General features: G+C 44.5%; 1 protein-coding gene across 1 annotated transcript in view; it reads right to left on the reverse strand.

The window, feature by feature from the left end:
• Window positions 1-690: 690 nt before the first annotated feature.
• LOC149339246 (glycine receptor subunit alpha-2-like) overlaps window positions 691-18947 on the reverse strand; it is a 68555-nt gene continuing 50298 nt past the window's right edge. Inside the window, exons 5-9 of the mRNA XM_089550434.1 lie at window positions 11470-11552; window positions 10883-11017; window positions 8880-9262; window positions 3384-3416; window positions 691-2169 (exon numbers count right to left, since the gene is read on the reverse strand). Coding sequence (XP_089406560.1) covers window positions 1993-2169; window positions 3384-3416; window positions 8880-9262; window positions 10883-11017; window positions 11470-11552 — 811 coding nt within the window. The 3' untranslated portion in view covers window positions 691-1992. The remainder of the gene's footprint in view (window positions 2170-3383; window positions 3417-8879; window positions 9263-10882; window positions 11018-11469; window positions 11553-18947) is intronic.

An 18947-nucleotide genomic window follows, 5' to 3' on the forward strand; every position in this document is an offset into this window, starting at 1 on the left:
CTCATCAGAGTGAGGGTGCATATACCCCGCGGCAATGATCACTGTTCTCACTCAAAAACAACAAAAAAAATGGCTGAGGCTTAGCTAAGGTTAAGCCTAGTCAGATGCGAAGCATATTGATGGCTAGGCTTGGTAAAGTTCCTCGCTTTGTTCTTCAGTGGTTGTAGAACGTTGTCGCCTAGCCGCATATTGAGCACGCCGCTTAGCCAGACGTTCATCTCGCTCTTCATCGGTGTCTGTGGCACGCTGAAGCTTTCGCTTCTCGTTCAAATCAGCCCTGCTTCTAGGCGGCATCCCAACACCTGGCCGCCTCGTAAGTGCCCGGAGAGCGAGGCAAGCTCAGCTTTATACCGCTGCTGTAGCGTCACGTGGTCAGCTGCAGCGCCTCTGATGTGGAGCCTCCACCGCCGCGGCCGACCGCGCGAGCCGGCAGCCCATCTCTCCTCTGCTTTGACGTCATGTTGTCACGTGGTCACGCTAAAGGTCAATGGTAACTCCACCGCCGCGCTCGACGGGCTGTAGTGTAGCTCTAGTAATATGCTTCGCATAAAAAAAGGGTGAGATCTTGGGAAAATGTCATTCAGAGGTCTGAGGTGTCCCTTGTGTTCGCCATTATTATTAAGGAATTGAGTTCGTAAGGAACGAAAATGACACACAAATACGAGGAGCTTGCTGGCGGTGGGTGTTTATTGACTAAAACATTGTATCTTTGCAAGTCCATCGCAACAATTAATGTTTTCGCAGTTAGTAAACAAACTAGTACTTCTAGCTTTACAGAAACACAGCATCAAGAAAGTACTGCATCTACACTGCGAACTAACAAAAGGATTTGATGAAATCGTTTCTGTGCTGTTTTCAACACGCTTGAGCAACACATCGTCATCAAGAAATGGTTATCATAAGCAAATGACGAGCTTTTAAGGGAAATTTGTAAGTAAGCGGTAACTCGATTCATGGTACCGTGCTATATGTTGGGCAAGTTAGTTTTCGGCTGCCATAACTACACCGAATTTCACGGAACACAAAAGAAGACTCACAACAGAGCACTCTGTTGTGTGTCTTCTCTGCTCTGTCAAATGCGCTGCAGTCATGAAAATCGGTTCATACATCTGCTCTTTATTGACTTGTAAATGACTATAAAGATCGCTAACTTCCTGTCAAAGCTGACAGCTAATTTGAAATCGCGTTGCAAAGGTTGATTATTACATATTCGGTTTATGTGGCACGAGAATAAAAGCTCCGCAATAACTGTACGTCACACAACACACCATCTTTTGCCTTCATCTGGTTAATGTTTGCTCATTGCTTTGTGAATGATTTACCTGCAAATAAGTATCCATAAGAACTATTAATAATTATCCTGTGGTATTCAAGATCATCACGGGTCAAAAGTCTGCAGCCGCATTGATAGCTTGAGGAGTAAAATGCAGCAATGTGTGATGATCTTTCCTCCATGGCGCAGTGGTTAAGGTGCTCGGCTGCTGACCCGAAAGACGTGGGCTCGGTTCCAGGCCGCAGGTGGTCAAATTTAGATGGAGGCGAAATTCTAGAGGCTCGTGTACTCACGACGCACGGTGTCCCTAGTAGCCTGAGTCGCTTTGGGACGTTAACCACCCACAAGCCAAGTCATTCATCAGACAGCAAACCCGCACTGCATTTATAAAATCCTTTCCTCTTGCTATACATTTCTAGCCATCGACATGAGGTTACAAAATAAGTAGACAAGAAAAAAATGTGAGAGATCACTGACGTCTAGGCAGCAAAAGCTGATCAAAACTGTTAGTGACCTTCTCCACATGACATGAAAAAAACATGATAATGTGCCAACACTAAAAAAAAAAAACTGACGAATGCGGCTATGAATGATGGCGCGATGTAACCTCCCATTACACAGACAAAAGGAAACAACGTGAATGCTACCACCGCCAGCGCCTTCCTTTCCTGTCTCTTTTCGTGCCTTCATGTCAGGCAGCAGGGTGTGTACACAGGGCATCACAGAAGGTAGTATGGCCAGTAGGCGACGCTGAACGCCAGAAAGGCCATAGGAAAGGCTACCCGACACATCTGGTCGATTCTTTTGGCCTGAACCTTGTGCTTGTTTCTGGTACCTTCGACGTCTGTCAGTGAGGGGCTCATGTCTGTGTTTCCGGAGACGGGACTGCACGGCACCTGCGGAGTTCCGGGAAAGCGTGTCAGCAGTGACTTGGCTCGACTTTCAACGGTCGCTGCGCGAAAAATTTGTCCACGTTCTAGCTAAGCTGGGTAAGTCGCGATATACAGCAAGTGCAGCAATCGTCTACATGTATTAGCATGCTCATGCGTTGCAGCATACCCGTTCGGATCAGCACGAGCCCAGCACTTGCGCTCTCCGTCGCGAGCTTGACGCTCAGCAGCGGCGCCAAGATAATTTTTTTCACATCGTGCAAAGAAAGAACTGACTCAGCCAACGTGCGTCGCTATCCGCTCCTCTTGCCACAGACTTAGCAGCGTGGATCAGACGCTAGCGCCGAGATAGTGGCGATGTACCCATCCCTAGCAGCTAAAACCGCACTTTCTCTTAAACTCCTCTGGGCTCAGGGCGGAAATATGTCGTGCACTATGTCGAGTAATCTAGCAGATGCAGCTTTAACTCTAAATTTGCGACGAGCTTCGCATTAAGTTGCGTTATCGCGACCTGCATTGAAATATTTCTTCACTCGATTCGCGTGCGTAACACATCTCCAAAAGAAAAATGCAATCTGACACCATGTTAATGCAAAAGGCCAAATAATGTGCGATTATTAGCTCTGTTGCTGCCGTTATATGAACGTAAAGACATCAATATTAAGCTCTCTGTCTTTGATCTCTATTTGTACGAAGTTTCAGAAAGAAGTTCTTCTGGAGTAGGGCAATAAATACCCTTTGTCCCGAGTGGCGCTACTTCCACCGCATCGGGGTCGATTATATTGCTATCGTAAATATAGAAATCAAATTATTAAAGCAGGATTTTTTGGCATACAGACCAGTTTTGCAACAAAATCAAAATGTTTTTGCTCTATTTACATGAAATCCCCTTTCTCACCCACTATTCTCATAACACAGAACTTACGATATTCTTCATTCTGTGTGCTGGCAAGAAGAGTAGTCCTCACTAAGCGGCACTGGGAAGCTTTGCCTGATCACTTCATATTGGCTGTGTCGTCGGCAGCGCCTCAGTTAGGTATAGTGAGCGTTACGCATATAAGGAGCACAATAATCTTTCCATGTTTGCATTCAAACACAAAAAAAAATTCTGTACGATGTTATTCATCCACCGCAGCTCCAATTACATGCTTTTTAGACCACTCTTATTAATAAACGCGTAGCGCGGCAGAGAGCAAATATAGAAACGTGTTGAGTCTTACCAAGTTTCCGTTGCAGGCTTTTCCTGGAAGCAGCTGTGTAAAACGAAAGAACACGTTTACAACACTGGCCATCTGCGGTGCCTCAGCGCAAGGAGCCAAAAACAGACCAGAATAATCTCGCCAAGCGAGCCTTCACTCGTCGCGTTACAAGGAACGGCGTAGACCACTAAGAGCACAAATCGGGGCAGTTTGTGGCTTTTGACGCAATAAACCTGGTACTGGCGTGAAGAGACTAGGGTCGAAGAAAGAGTAGATAGCCCAAACACTGTACTTTAAATAAATTTTAATCCACAAACAAATCCCTCCCACACATACAGCGGGGCCAGATGCCCGATGCTCTGGAAGCCAACGCGAAGGCCGAAAGACGACAAACACATAAAAACAATAAAAATACAAAAACAACGGGTTGTGGCATATCAAGTTACTCTATTTCAGTTTCCTCTTGCCTCTTACCTTTTCTAGGCTTTCTCACACGCGCGCCGCGCATGGATCCTCTTTAAGTTATATTTTTGAGGATAATGTAGCGGTCTTGTTAAAGAACAAGTAAATAACAAGAGGGTTCAAAAAACAGAATAGAAAGTAATAGATACTATTAGTATTATCTAGGTAGTATTATCTATGTATCTATGTATCTATGTAGTATTATCTATCTAAGCAACTATTTTTCTAGTATTATCTATGTGCACCGCAAGCCAGATTAAATTACAGGCATCTCAATAGTGACTGCACCTGTTAAACAACAACCAGGGAAAGTGTTTAGAGCGTGTGCGGGCACTCCTATGGTAGCTTCCTTAGCCGGTTGGTATCGTCCCATTATTTTTTTTCTCCGCTTTGATACAAATTCTGAGCTGGGCGTTACGAGAGAACATAGATTTGTGGTGCACTGATATTTTCTCGCCGTCCTGTTCCATCTTGGATTCCTTGAAAAGAAGCTCTCCATAGCAACGCCTGTGTTGAGTTGCAGACATCCACATTTATAAGCAGTCCGTTAACAGCCGTAATGTTCCTGGAAATGGCTGCAGTGGTCACGAAAAATTTTAATTTTTCTTTCCAGATGCGCAACCACATCTGTGCACAAGCTCTCTTTCTGTTGGCCCTAAATAGAGTAAAGTGATTTCGCCTTATATTTGTTCTTCCCGGTTGAACACGGTAAAAGCAACAAGAACTTTGCCGTAATTTCCAACTGCGACGCTTTATAGCACGTCAATGGAAGGCTCTTCAAGAGAGCCAGGCGTTTTGTGTTCGAGAGCCGTAACAAGGTACAGGGCTTTGGAGAAATCTGGCCGAAGAAAAACCTGCCACCCGGACAAGTGGATAAAGTCTACGTCTTCCGCAGGGACCGCTTATGAAGCCCTCCTCCAAATATTCCTCGACAGCAATACAAACTTTAGTTACAGGCAGCAATAGCAGCCAGGAGGATCTACGCTGCGTCCTTACGGTGTCCGGAAGTCATAAAGCTTAATGAAGGCCAGACCGTGGGACTCTTTGGCTTTGGGAGAAAACCTTTCAGCTCCGCCATAGCAGAGCAGCCTAAGCCCCTCCCGACTGTTACCAGCAAAAAAGGCTAAACATTCCCGTGCTTTACAAACGCGATAAAGCCTCGCTATATGAGTCCATGAGTGGAAAAAGGCCCAATGTAGTAAGGCTGAAAAAGTGTGCACAATGCCACTGAAGCTGAAGAGCACCAGCGTTGTAGCTGGCTAACCTTTATTACAAGCTATATCTCCTGAAACGATGTCGCAGAAAGGAAACCTTTTCCTGAATGGCGGCGAGCTAGCCTTGATAAAGTTATTACGTTACGGGGGAAAGTAGCCACACGTGGAAAGGCATTTTGTGTAGCGGTAATCCAGGAAGTTGAAAGATAGGCAGCAGCGGCAAGCTTTTAGAAAGCCCCATGGTCGAGCTCATGGTTTACAAGAAAAAAGTTTTCTCTCCTGTAATCATTTTTTCGTTTTGTTCTTTTTTGACCCAACATTGTTACTCACTGCACCACGCTGGACACGAAGTGCATGGTCCATTACCTTTAGCGAATCGTTGAGGAGATAAAAGCACCTAACACATATGTTCGTGAATCTATGCAATTTTGACTGCAGCTTCACCAATCTGAAGCGACCAAAAACACGGTTCATTATCCTCAAAGAAGGTCAAACCAGTCTTTTTAGCAAGTTGATTTAGCGCCTTGAAGCAGTCGAGGACATTATCGCAAACACCTCAGCCAAATTACATGAAGTTTAAACAAGCTTAGAGCTTTTGAAGTGAGCATGCAGATAGTTGTCCTTCCTTCTTCGTGGTGGTGCACTGTGTATTCTAGCACCGATATTTTACCGCCACAGATATCGCGACTTCGCCGACACCACTGCACAAAATTGCGGTGGGAGCATGGTTATCACAAGGGCCCGGAACTTTAGGCATTTGCCTAAACATGCCTATAAATGCCTAAACGTGAGATTTTTGCACTTGCTTGCCTTTTTGTCATTTTTTTTTAAGAATTACTGCCTATTTAAGCGCACTTGTTGCCTTTATATGCCTAAATCCGGAATTTTTGTCATAGCTGCCCTTTTTCAATTTTTAGACAACATGATGAAAGGCGAGGGTCTCACCGAACGTTTTTCTCGAAGTGTAACTGGCGCAACCAAAGAGGTTACATAATCACTGTGAGTGCAACCCGACACCCGCACCGGCGCCGTCCAGCCGGAGACCATCGCCTCAACGAGCTCGATCCAGCCGTGGACCGTCGCCTCAACGCGCGCAAGACTCGCACACTCGCGCGCTCACTGCTCGCTCGTTGCTCAGTCGACTCTCGGCCGCCTACCGCTCTTCAAACAACGGCCACTTCTTTGCCTGCCGCTTCCAGAACCCGTGACACTGACTTGAGCGGGCTCATTGCTTCATCAGCGCTCTCCATTTCATTTCGTATTGACATACCGAAACAAGCGGCATCGAGAGGAGCTCGTTGCAGGAAGTGGGTATTGCGGTTTCGAGATGCTTTTTTCTGCTGCTTTCTTGCAACACGCGCGAAACTTTAGTAACACGTGAGAAGCGATGCCATGTAGTGTAAAACGTATCTACCAACAAGCATATTGCAAACCTGAAGCGAACGAAAGAGGGGACATGACAGCTCCTATTGGCAGAGGTTTTCAGTGGTAGCTTGACAGCAAAGGAATCGTCATTTGCCGAAGTGTTGTGGCAAGCATTTTTAACGGCAGATATCCCTTGTCGGAACTAACCAACAGTGGTCTTCGGAGCTTTCAGGAAAAGTACACCAAGCAGCATGTTAAAGATGAATAAACGCTTCGTAAGAGATATGTGAAAAAGTGCTATGTGGATACTTTCACCGAAATCCGAGATGAAATTGGGGACAACTACATTTGGGTGTCAGTCGACAAAACCTCGGACGCTAGCGGACGGTATGTGGCCAACTTCATCGTCGGAACATTTAGCCTAGAGAAAGCCCGATGAGCAATCCTGCTCAACGCAGATGTTCTTGAAAAGGTGAGCCATTCGACTATTGCGCGTTTTCTCTGGAGCTTCTATGGCAAGGAAATATTCAGTACCAGAAACGTACTTTCGTTCATCAAGGATGAAGCATCCTACATGTGCACGGCAAAAAAAAAAAAAAAGGACTGACGCTTTTACTCAACAAGATGGCTCACTCGACCTGCGTTGTTCATGCAATGCATCGTGTCGCCGAATGTGTCCGGCTCTCTTTTCCCCAAGTGGACGCGTTAGTACCTAGCACAAAACAGCTGTTTCTTAAATCTCCGTCAAGAATTGCTGTTTTTCGCGCCACAGCACCTGACATTCCTCTGCCGCCAAAGCCTGTTTTGACTTGATGGGGAATATGGATAAACGCAGCAGTATATTGTGCACAGCACTTTGAAGTGGTCACACCTGTCTTTGAGGAAATCAAGGATGACGCTGCTTGTGTGATCTCGAAGACGCGAGTTTGGAACGAGACCTGACATACATCAGTGCAAACTTCTCAGCATTGACGGAAAGGATGACAAAGTTGGAAAAGGCTGTACTCTTAATCGATGAATCATTTAAGGCAGTCGAAGAAGTACAAGCAGCAGTTCAGGGACTGGAAGGAAAGGGCGCTACTGCTTCTGCGAAGAAGCAGCAATTGGTGGAAAAAATAGAGGCTTAGAAACAATTTCCCAAATCAGAGACCTTCTACGCGGAAACGGTACAGCCATATCGCCTTAAGGCCTGAACCCCTATGAACTCTCACGTTTTAGGTTCGCGCCACAAACTTCACGTGACGCCGAAAGAAGCTTTTCAAAGTACAAAGCGATGCTGCGAAAAGCGAAGGAGTTTCAAGTTCGAAAACCTGAGAATGTGCTCTATCGTGGCGTGCTTCAATTAGGACTACGTATGCTACGTGCATGACTGACAAATCGTGTACTAATAAAGAGTATTATTCAAAGCGCCTATTTTTGCTTTATAGCGCCTATTTCGATATTTTTTACAGCCTAGATGCCTGCCTATTTCGGGGTTTTTTAGTGCCTAAATTTCCGGGCCCTAGTTATTACGCAACCAGACATTGAGTAGGTTGGGGCGACATAACAGGTCCAAAATATTAAGCCTCTGCCTGAACCACAGATGCATGACAGGCAACCGAGCGAGACAGTAGTAGGCGGAGCATTTCGCTCAAAGACGGAGCTGCAAGGTGAGGGAAACGGGAGTTAGAATTCTAGTAAGAAGAAACAGTTGCAGCTAAACCCAGCGCCTCTCATTTTTCCGGTCTTATCGCTTGTGCGAAAAAACAAAAACCCATAGCAATATCTTTTCTAATCATAGTGATGGCAGACAGCGCTGCGTCTCCGGGCCCCTTGAAGACTTCCGTCAAAAAGGCTAAGCTTATGAACACCCTCATTAGTGAGCACGTGAAATAGCAGCCGACTGGGCAAGTATATTTATGTATGTGTGTATGTATGTAAGTATGTATTTTCCACAAATACAGCAGATTAGATTCCCCCACAACGCAAATGGCAGAAAATAATATCCCACTTCTTTCAGACCGCCGCAAAATAAACCGAATTTTGTTCCTCCGTAAGATTCTTTCACGCGAGGTAAACATTCCAATACCTAACTATGTTCAACCTTCTACCACCAGACGTACACGACACACTAAGGAACACACACTGCAGCCTATCTTTGCACGAACAAATAGCTTCTTCCCCCGAACCATCTCCGATTGGAACATGCTCCCAGAATCCATTTTTCAAGATAGCAATTTTAGCAACGCACTGGAAGAACATTTTCTTGGTTAAGTTGTCTCATTTTGTATTTTTTAATGTTGTTTTTATTTTCCCTTTGTTATCGCCGAATGATGCTGTGTGCTGTTTTTTCGTTTTTTTTGTGTGTTGTTATGTTGTTTGCCCCTCCTGCTTGGGCCACATAGGCCTGCAGTATTTTGAAAAAAATAAATAAATTTCCCTACTCTCGCTGAACACCTCTCATGTCGGGGTATTTTTAATCGGGGACCATACTTACCACCGCCACTTTGCTCTCAGGCAGCGTCGCGACCACCGGAGGCGGTGACTTTGAAGCCGCTGGCCGCTTCCTCCACAAGTAGTTGACGAAGGTGAACTCGAGTAGCGCGGCGAAGACGAACATGGTGCAAGCCCCCATCCAGACGTCGATGGCTTTGACGTAAGAGACGGGGGGCAGGTTGCCCTGTATACCCGCACCCTTGGATGAAATGGTCAGCAGCGTGGTAACACCCAGTGTGATGCGCGCCGGAATGGCCTCCACGTCGAGCCAGAAGGACACCCACGAGATCACCACGATCAGGATGGTGGGGAGATATGACTGGACCAGGTGGTAGCCAATGGAACGCTGCAGGTTGAACTCTGCCTTAAGGCAGCTGTACTCCCCTGCAATTTACCAGCCGAAGACATTGGTAAGTCGTTTCCAATACATGAAGGAAGATGTCTGCATCCAGATACAGATACTACAGACGGCACTGAGAGTGGTGCTATTCATCAGCTTGGCGTCGAGCGTAAAATAGGATCGATTATTTTATCACATTCGCTGGTAACCTTATGAAAGCCCCAGGTAAAACTCTGCTCGCAGATGGTGCAGCCCTACAAGCACTCGAATGAGTCAGTGTACAGAGCTAGGCATAAAAAAGCAATCTTTTGTAGACTGGGAGAGCGAGAGAGAGAGAGAGATAAAATGTTACTGTTTGAAATGCTTGAGGAGTCAGGTAGGCATACTCCTTACTTCAGGACTGCGGTGAATTGCGCTAAGTTTTGGATCCGTTGATGGTGTGATGTTGGTCCTCCTGACCATTTAGCTATGATTGCTCAAGAAACAATGCTGTCGCTAGGCCCAACACGTTTGCTTCCCTGCCGCACCTAATTTAAAGTGCTATAAGTTTACAATATGCATTAACAACATCCGTCTTAAATATTGCCCAAGCCTTTCCAGAAGAAACAGGATGGTGACATCAGGTAACAGAGCATGCAAAATAAAGAACGGATTCGTAGGTGCAAATACATGCTTAAAATATTCCTTCAATGTGAATTGCTTTGCTTCACGCAAAGTAGAATATCTAACAAGTACTGCAGTTTATAATTTACTCATATGCAGTCGTGCAACAAATGAACATTGCGCACGCCATTGGCGACCGGCCATGTTGATCTTTTCCCATACAGTCGATAATTTTCCCTGTCTACACTGATCTTCTCATCAGTTTGCACAGCCGCTGCCAAGAAACTTTTTATTCTTCAATATTTTGACCTGATACATTTCAAGAATTCAACACTGATTACCTGATTTCAAATAGCGAAGAACCACGAAATAAAGAAATCGCAGAGTCACCCCTTGAGCGAATAAACTTTAAGACGTAATAGAACTTGGAATTCACAGTGCACAAGCATATTATTTTCGTTTGGTCTGGTACACAAGACAGCCATTTTTGTTACCTGGTCCTCTTATGTTATGTTTATTTGTTGTCAATCCCTGAGGCCTTTTTGTCTGGTAACTTGGCTCAAAACTATTCGTCTCTAAAGAACTTCTGTGTTTTCGTGCTAAAAGCTTTCTCAAAAGGCTAAGAAATCTTTTTTATGCTCATAAAAATTCCAAGGTCTTATGATAAACATGACATTTATTGTTATTACCTTGTGTAGTTTCAGGCTTACTGGATACAATCGAATGTAAAATTTAACCGCTATAGAGAGTGTTGGGAACATAAGTGTTTTGAATGTTTGGCGACGCCCTCGTTTCATTTCTTTTCCACAATTTATAGAAGCCCGTTAAGAAGCTGCTTTGTATAGCCAGCTTACAGAATGCGCCTTTACGGCAGTTGATGTTTAAAATATAGATTTCTTTGGGGGGTTAAGCAAGACCGGCTGCCTTAAGGTCTGTGACTTCGGTCTGTATTGCGGCCACGCTAACTTTTCTCCGCCGATCATTTTACTGCAGTAAAACTGTCCCTGCCAATAACTCACGTTCTATGCCTTCCTTATCAAAAATATAGAAGTTATACGTACCGATGTGGAATGTCTCATTACACAAGGACGTGTTCACGTTTTGAATTTCAAATTGCGGGAGCTTCATATTTTCGTAAAGAATGACAGGATTTGTCTGGGACCAGTGTAGTTGAAGCTCGTCCGTCGTCTTTGAGACTGCGCAAACAACGAAATGGAACGTCAGTGAACCGATTTTTTCGCACTTGCATAAAACTCAGTCTTGCAGAACCACTTTGTGTGCCGTCGGCTGCATACGAATATCCACGAGACTTGTTTTACGCAAATAAAAAATACTGTGCCCTTTTAAAGTGTCATGCGGAGGAACATATTTCTAACTCGTAAGGATGAAAGTCTTATTGCTAAGCATGTGAAAATATTCTTAGTTTTTGTTGCCAGAAGCTTTGACAAACAATAGGAATCCCGTTTGCCCCAGGAGCTCAGTAGACAGTAATGACATGTTTTGAAACTGCTTCTAAAAGCCCATGATTACTTCTTCGCAAATGTAAACTAAAACCAAAGTGTCTTCAATGATGTTCTCGCAAAACATTATTAACGTCACTATCACTAACATGACTTTAAGGGACCAGATGTAAACTGTAGAAACTTACACGAAGCCAGTTCAATCGTGCAAACTTGTGCATCAAGGGGGTATCGGTAAAGGTCCATCATGCACGAAAAAGTGAGCTTCAACCTGCAAGAACAAGAAGCAGAAGGTGTTACGCAAGAAATCGTTAACCTAAGATACAAGAAACAGTATATCTGTGAACGTGTTGTGCATGACAGACCACGCAACACGTCCCTGTAGATATTCAGAGCAGCACCAGTTTGCGTCAATGACAAAGGAAAGCAAAGAGCGCAAATAAGATGGTAGCACTATTGCAATCTTTTTTCTTTTTACTCTTTCGATTCTTGTTTGCGTTCCCTTCTTTTTTCTTTTTCTCCTGGCATTAAAATGATATTATTTCTGATTCCTTGAAGTGAGAGTACAAATTTTTTTCATCTCTGTACTCAGTAAACGTAATATAATCATAAACACATTTTCGTGCCGTCGCAGTATTGACGTCCTAGATGCCCATACATAGATAAAATCACAAACCAGCCTAGAACAGTTTTTTCATGCCCTCAGTTGAACTCTGCAGTGAACCAAACCCTTTCCGACTACATGGAGCAACTACATCGTACCTTCACTAACGTCTCAGAAAAATGGGCCACGAGGCATGCGCCTGACGCGGCCGTAATTAAAATTCCACCCGCTGTCGTTCATCAGCCTCTCCTTTCGCCTACGTTAATACGTCACGAACACACACTTTCGCAAGGCATTCAAAGCGGACATCGCTCTTTGTTAAGGTTGAAGAGGCACGCCCACATCTCCGGGAGGAAACCCTGTGCGGTAGGCTGCCGTAACGAAACGCTTCTCACCGATCGAAGGTGCGTCGTGAAGTACTCCACTGCGGCCACCTTGCGCAAAGCGCAGACATTGTCAATGTTGTAAGAGTGTTACATGAGTTACAGTTAAGAAGAGCGCTTTCAGTGTAAGCACGGCTTGCTTGTTAAAGAAACATGCACGGTGAAATGCTCTCTAGCCATCTACCAGTCCGATCACAAAACATGTCAGTAGAGGAGCTTAACGGCGTTGTTGTCCGTCCTTTTTTTTTTCTTTGTGTATCGGGAGTGAGGGCGAGGGGGGCGAAGGGAGTAGAGCATTAGGTCTCTGTATTCGTGTAATTAGTTGAATATTTTTTTAATATCTCAAATGAAGTTATCCTGACCTGTGGAGTAATGTCTATTGTTCATAACTAGCAGCAGCAGCTCAAGAGGGAACGCAGCTTAAAATTATCTATCACTTGATATACAAGGAATTTCCAGGCTTCATTCTAGACATGTCCCCTTTCTGCGTATGTTCTGCTAAATCTGGCGATTAATGCAGCGGCTGCTACGTACTCATCCTGCACCGTCTCCCAACACAAACGAAACACAGGAAGCACGGCTAAACCAAAATTGGAACGCATACTGAGTGCCAATATTTAAAAAAAAGTTATTTTTCAATCACAGGACTTAATTTCCTCTGTTCATTTTTTTTTTTTCAGATTAAACACAACTAAGATTCACTCCCGTTGAATTCACTGTGAGCGTTCGCTTGCGCTTTTAAAAGCTGAGTGGGGACGTAGATTTCTCCCCAGGCCATTGTTACAAACCCTTCGCATTATCCACCTCGGTTTCTGCAACCATGCGATAAGAGCCGCTAAGACTTTTAGCTTCGGCAAACTTTCTGGGTTTGTTCTTTTCGTCAGTGCCTGTAGAGTCTATTCAACGTGTAGGTGTTCTTATCTCAGACCCTCCCCCATTTTCCTGCCCCTATTTTTCCTGCGTATCCTGTGCACTTTGTTGAAACTAGGAACCTAAGAATTATCTCTGTTGCTGTATACTTTCAATATAAAATTCCAATGCTGCGATCCTCTTAGAAATTCTTGATCACAAAGATTTTCTTTTTTTTTGCCAGACATTCCGCGGGGCTAGAATCTCGCTCATTACTTAGCCATAAGACTTTAGTCCTTAAGAGCTTTCACTTTCCTCGTCCAAGCCTGGCAAAGTCTTCTTATAAAGCCAATTTACCTAGTGTAGAGTCTCGCACATAGTGGCGAAAATAGGCAGCAATTTTTCTGGAGAAGCCACGCCTGGTGTACTGGGGACTTGAAAGCCAGATATCCGCTGTGTATAATGCGGCTATTACATTTAGCTCGGAACGTTTGATACAGGTCTTATGTAATGCCTTCGGGCCCTTAAGGAGCAAATAAATCAAATAAATGAAATGAAATGAAAAATAAAGAACAATAGCGCCCGATGCGGTGCTTCTTGTACAACACTACTGCGACCTTTTAGATGCTTTGCAGATACAAACCCGAACGTTGCAACTGTTATGCAGGAATTTTTGTAAATTTTTGTTACAAACTCCTATGAGGAATTATATTAGAAACGATAATTCCATTCGAAAACGTCAGGGGCGCTTTTATTTTTCTTTGTTCTGTTTTTGGGCATAGGTGAGAGGAGAGGGAGAGTAGATGGCCTAGCACTTCCAGTGCTACAAACGCAAACGATGGGATAACAGCGACGAGAGTAATTATGAATGCTCTGTGCAATCGTAAATCATTGCGTTTCTGAACTAAATTTAAGATGAATGTACGCAACTTGCAAAGTAAATAAAAAAAAACATAATATGGTACCGAAGGGAGAAAAATGAAGCAAGGTAAGCTGTATATTTAGGATTTTTACAATACAGGAGTCAAAAAAATTAAAATGAAAGTGAAACAAATATACAGCCCTGTAACGCTATATATCATCGCTGTATTCTTATTATTCGCAGGTATCAACAAAAAATAGCACTGTATAGGTTTTTTACCATTCTAGGTTTCCACATAGAAAGCATGAAACAGCTAGCTGAAGTGACACGAAGTAAAAAATTTGATCACGCTAAAAAGAACAAAAAGACGCATTTTGCCCTTACCCCGGGGCAAAACGACAAGCCATTTTAAAAATTAAGATAATAATCATCCTTAAAATAGGTGCACTCAAACTTGGCTCCATGGGCACTAACAAAATCTGTGTGTGGTTAGCTGCATGATGAACACTGTTGTCAGAATACGCACTCTTTCGTTTTATGTCCCCTGCAGAGTAGCACGTTTTACAGCCAGGCTCTAGGTGTGTCCTCTCTACACGACTATCTTAAATTTCCTGCATTTCTCTATGTTTTTTGTCCAGTGTCACATTATTTACTCTTTGGCTTTTATTTTTTCCAATAGGCATGGGATTTGGTTCAATTCGTTCTACGCAAACACGAGATTACAAACATTATTGTATGTCAGACTGAACAGAGCTTGCATCGTTTTCAGAATGTGTTGCACAAGTAGCCTTGCTTTCCCTCCGGAACCAGCGCGCAGCGGAGGTTACAAAGAAAATTTATGCAGTTCCTGTCCTTGAGACTCGTTTCTTTTTTTTTCTTTTTTTTTACTGCAATGTAGAGGGCGCCTTTTGGGACACGAAAGCTCTTGATGGCTCTTGCTGCGCTTGACCCTTTCCAGAGCTCTCTTCGTGCTTTTTTGTGCCAGACAGTAATAACTTTTTTTTCTTTTCTACGTTTGAACAATCCTAGAGAGCGATAAAACAAGGGCAGAGGATTTGAAGCAATCGATAAAATAATTTTTTTTTCGCTTTAGACCTCACAGAACAGCGCGATGTCGCGTTATTTCTCTAGTGTCGTCTGCTGCTAAAATAACTCTCTCGAAATCACGCGGGGCGCGAATATCCTTAAACGTTGCATAAATTTCAATAAATCAATATCTATAACAATCAGTTCAGCTTCCAAATATTTAAAGAAGTGCGCCATGCCGGAATTAGTGCCTTTTAAAACCTTCTTTTTCAATAAAGCTAAGCTGAAAATTTTTTTTCTCGGCTTGGAAAACGTCTACCTCGTCAGCCTGAAGTTCAGTTTCGGTGGACATGTGCAAAGCATGGCAGAGAGGCGTCAAGTTAATGTGATCGCACATTTAAATGTTACGGAGCACTAAGCACAAAATAGTCGCGTTTTACGAACCTATCCCATGCCTATTAGGAAGCCACTGAGTGCTGCTAGAGGAGATCAGGTGAGCGGTGGTGCTTAAATATGTGTCATTGTTGATATCCAAAGCTGATGTTTTCTTAATGAGTCCATGGTTGTAGAGGGATATGCTAATTTAAATTATAAGCACACAGCATAGGGGAAAGTGTAACTACAGCAGCGGATTCCGTTCTCTATTGCAGGATGAAAGACTATGTGCACGAAGAATAGCTCGTTGAAGTTCGGACCAAACAGTATTCCTCTCTAAGGATGATTTACAAATATGTTAGTTTACAGTTGTAAATAATATAGCATCAACTGCATAACTGAACTTGTTTTGACTCGCATAACATGTTATCCCATATCCCTATCGCAACGTAACTTTTGCTTCGTTCGTTTCCATGAAAAATTTAACTGCTAATCGGTGACAGGGACATAATTCTTATTGAACCATTGCGCTGCTTCACTGAGAATTCTGTCTGGCCTAGTCATCCACCGATTCACGTTCTACAGAAATAGGAAGTTTCTTTGAGCTAACTTACTGTATTCAGTAAGTATAATGAACTCGTTCACAAGCCTGCGAGCATTTCAGTGTCACGGAGTCGAAGTGTGGCCGACTTGGTGGCATATTATACAAATATGCAAGCGCAAGAGCTCCAGACAAAAAGATCAAGAGTAAATTTTTCTCCAAAATAGTGAAACCAAGTGTTTTCATGTCCTCTCGCGAACAACTTATTTACACTGTTCAGTTCCATATTCTTGCGAAAATGTTTATAATGGGCAAGCAAGCGGATGCGTCAACAACCAACGGCTGCGTGAACGAAGGCACAGCACTAAAAACGGCGTGATTGGACGGGCCAAAGAAGCTATAAAGACCATAAAACTGAAGAAACAGGTGGCACTCACCAACTGCCACATAGACGTTGTTCAAGACCCGAAAAGCATGAATGACAAGGTTGCAGGCTTTTCGCTCAGTACAGCGGTTAAGAAATGAGGGCGACATCTGCACCACAGCCCGTGCCACCATCCGCCCTAACACAGCCGCACTGGCCCAGTTCCAACCCAATCATACGTACAACCACAGACCCGGCGTGGTTGACAAGTCCTACCCAAAAGAAAGCAGCCACGACGCTATTTGCATACCGCAATTTCCTGACAGAGTTGTCGATGTAATCATCACTCCTTAAAGTGAAACTCCATGCATTCATGATTTTGACTGTTTCCGAACTCGTGTTTTTCCTGCTTTTAGCTCTTGCTTTTTCTGCTCTTTTGAGAATGCTTGCGCTCTTCGGAAATCGTAAGAAATTTCTATTCTATTTGCAAACAGCTGAGCAACAGTCAAGAGGAATTACAGTTGGATTGCATTCGCACGCGGAGTGCCCTGCATTTCTTATCATATTCATACCAGGCCAACAGCTGTGGCAGTTCTTGTCCACCCCGGTTCGCCGTCTTTTTTATTGCACTAATTTGCTTTTAACCATGACAAACCAACCTGCCCAGAAGGAGGCTCAGAAGCTCAAATGGAGTTCAGAAGCTCAAACACGAAGCTGTCAGCATTGTCATCAGCTTGAAGAACGGTAAATGGTAAAGTAACCCAACGTGCCCAATGCTACGAGCCACAGTACAGTCTAACTTTGCTGAATGGGCGTCTTTTGGTCAGATGTACTCCACCGCCTACATGGCGCGTAGGCTGCTCACTTCAAAGATAGGTCAGGAGACCTCAATCACTGATGTGTGCCGCCAGCTCCTTTATGCGTTCCGCATCGGACACCCCAAGAAAATCATCAGCTCCACCCTCACTCTTTCCCTCGTCCTGCCCTTCCTTGCGTTCTTTAAGACCACACGACCTCGTTGGTGGATAGGACACCGATTCTACGCGTCTCGCTTCAGTGAATAAGGAACTGAGTACTGGTAAGGCTTCCGTCAAAAGACACAACTGCACTCTGCCAAAGAACGAGAGCAAAAGACAGCACTGGGGAAAATTTCACCGCACGTCCTGGCCACAGTCATGGGTTGACGCCGCACATCTCAATGTGAGCACTGCTGCGCTTGAAAGTGTCGCGTCAACACAGGCACAGCTCAAGGCCTTCATTGGAGCATCCCGGAGAGCACGTCATACGTTCGCATCGAAAGTGGGTGCCAAACCGGAGCTCCGTGCCTACCCGGCTTCACCCCACGCATACGAAACGTGCAAACATCGAGCGGGAACCCTGTCAACCTATATCCGGGAAAAGTCGGCAATACGCTGGGCACGTTTCCCGAACTTCGAGTAAAGGTCTACATCTGCGCGACAGTTTACAAGCTGCCCACACGGCTTGGCATCGAAGGCAACAAGCAGGTTCAGTCCGAGGTGAGAGAGGCAGCCTTTATTATAACAGACGCTGCTAGGCTGCCTTCAGACGGACGGCGAGCGATATCCGGCGCTGAAACATAATAATAAAAAAACCACGCCACTATTTGAACACCAAAGCAGTTCTAAGGGGTCTTGGTGGGTAGCTTGGCTCCAGTGCATCGTGAGTAAAGGGCCCTCACAAGGAAAAACACCAAGAAAGTCGACAGGACGACAAGTATCGTGCGCCCAATCGCTTGTATTCCTGTTTTGTCCCACCTGGTGCCTTTAACCAAGAAGTTCATAGGATATAGTAAGAAGAAGCTATTCATCCTGTTAGCTTGATCTTCTGTGTCCGTATAGTATTATTATTCTCGCCCAAACTTGCCGCGCTGTAAAAATAGCCCTTGTATAATTGTTTCGCACAAACGCGAAGAAGGAACCAAATGGTGCCTCCGTAGGTCTGATAATGCTGTACGGCAAAAGAAAGCTTGCCCTTCTTTAAAGGGAGATCTGCCCGCCTCGTTTCACAACCTGTATGGTTCCCATAGCGTGAACTAGCGCGATCATCGCTGAGCTCTGGACTAAGCTTGCAGAGACTGTCTACAATTGCCCAAGTAGAAGAATTTTTATTGAAAGTGTGGCAACCATTCACTTAAGCCAGTGTAACCCAGGAGCCCGCAAGGCTGCTAACTGCAATGCCGCATTCGACAAAGACACCCCGTAAATAATGCATTAGCTATTCATTTTACGAGAAAACTGCCGCCGCGGCCGAAATTCGATCCCGGCCGCGGCGGCTGGAATTTCTTTGGAGGAGAAATTCTAGAGGCCCGTGTACTGTGCGATGTCAGTGCACGTTAAAGAACCCCAGGTGGTCGAAATTTCCGGAGCCCTCCACTACGGCGTCTCTCATAGCCTTACTCGCTTTGGGACGTTAAACCCCATAAACCAAACCTATTCTTAACGCAGTCAGTAATGACGTGTTGGAAACTGCGCAAAGGAAGGACTTTTTTACCTCCAGCCTTGATCAAAATTCTTTGGTCAGCATGCTTTCCTTTTCAGATATGTAATGGGCCACTTACGCCACCTTGAAAGCCCTACAGACGTTTAAAGCTGATTATGACACTTCCCCTTACCCTACACAGATTTTCTACCAAAGTTGTGGG

Source organism: Amblyomma mixtum, chromosome 6, assembly GCF_055824585.1.
Source record: "Amblyomma mixtum isolate Tamu chromosome 6, ASM5582458v1, whole genome shotgun sequence".
In the NCBI taxonomy this organism is placed as follows: domain Eukaryota; kingdom Metazoa; phylum Arthropoda; class Arachnida; order Ixodida; family Ixodidae; genus Amblyomma; species Amblyomma mixtum.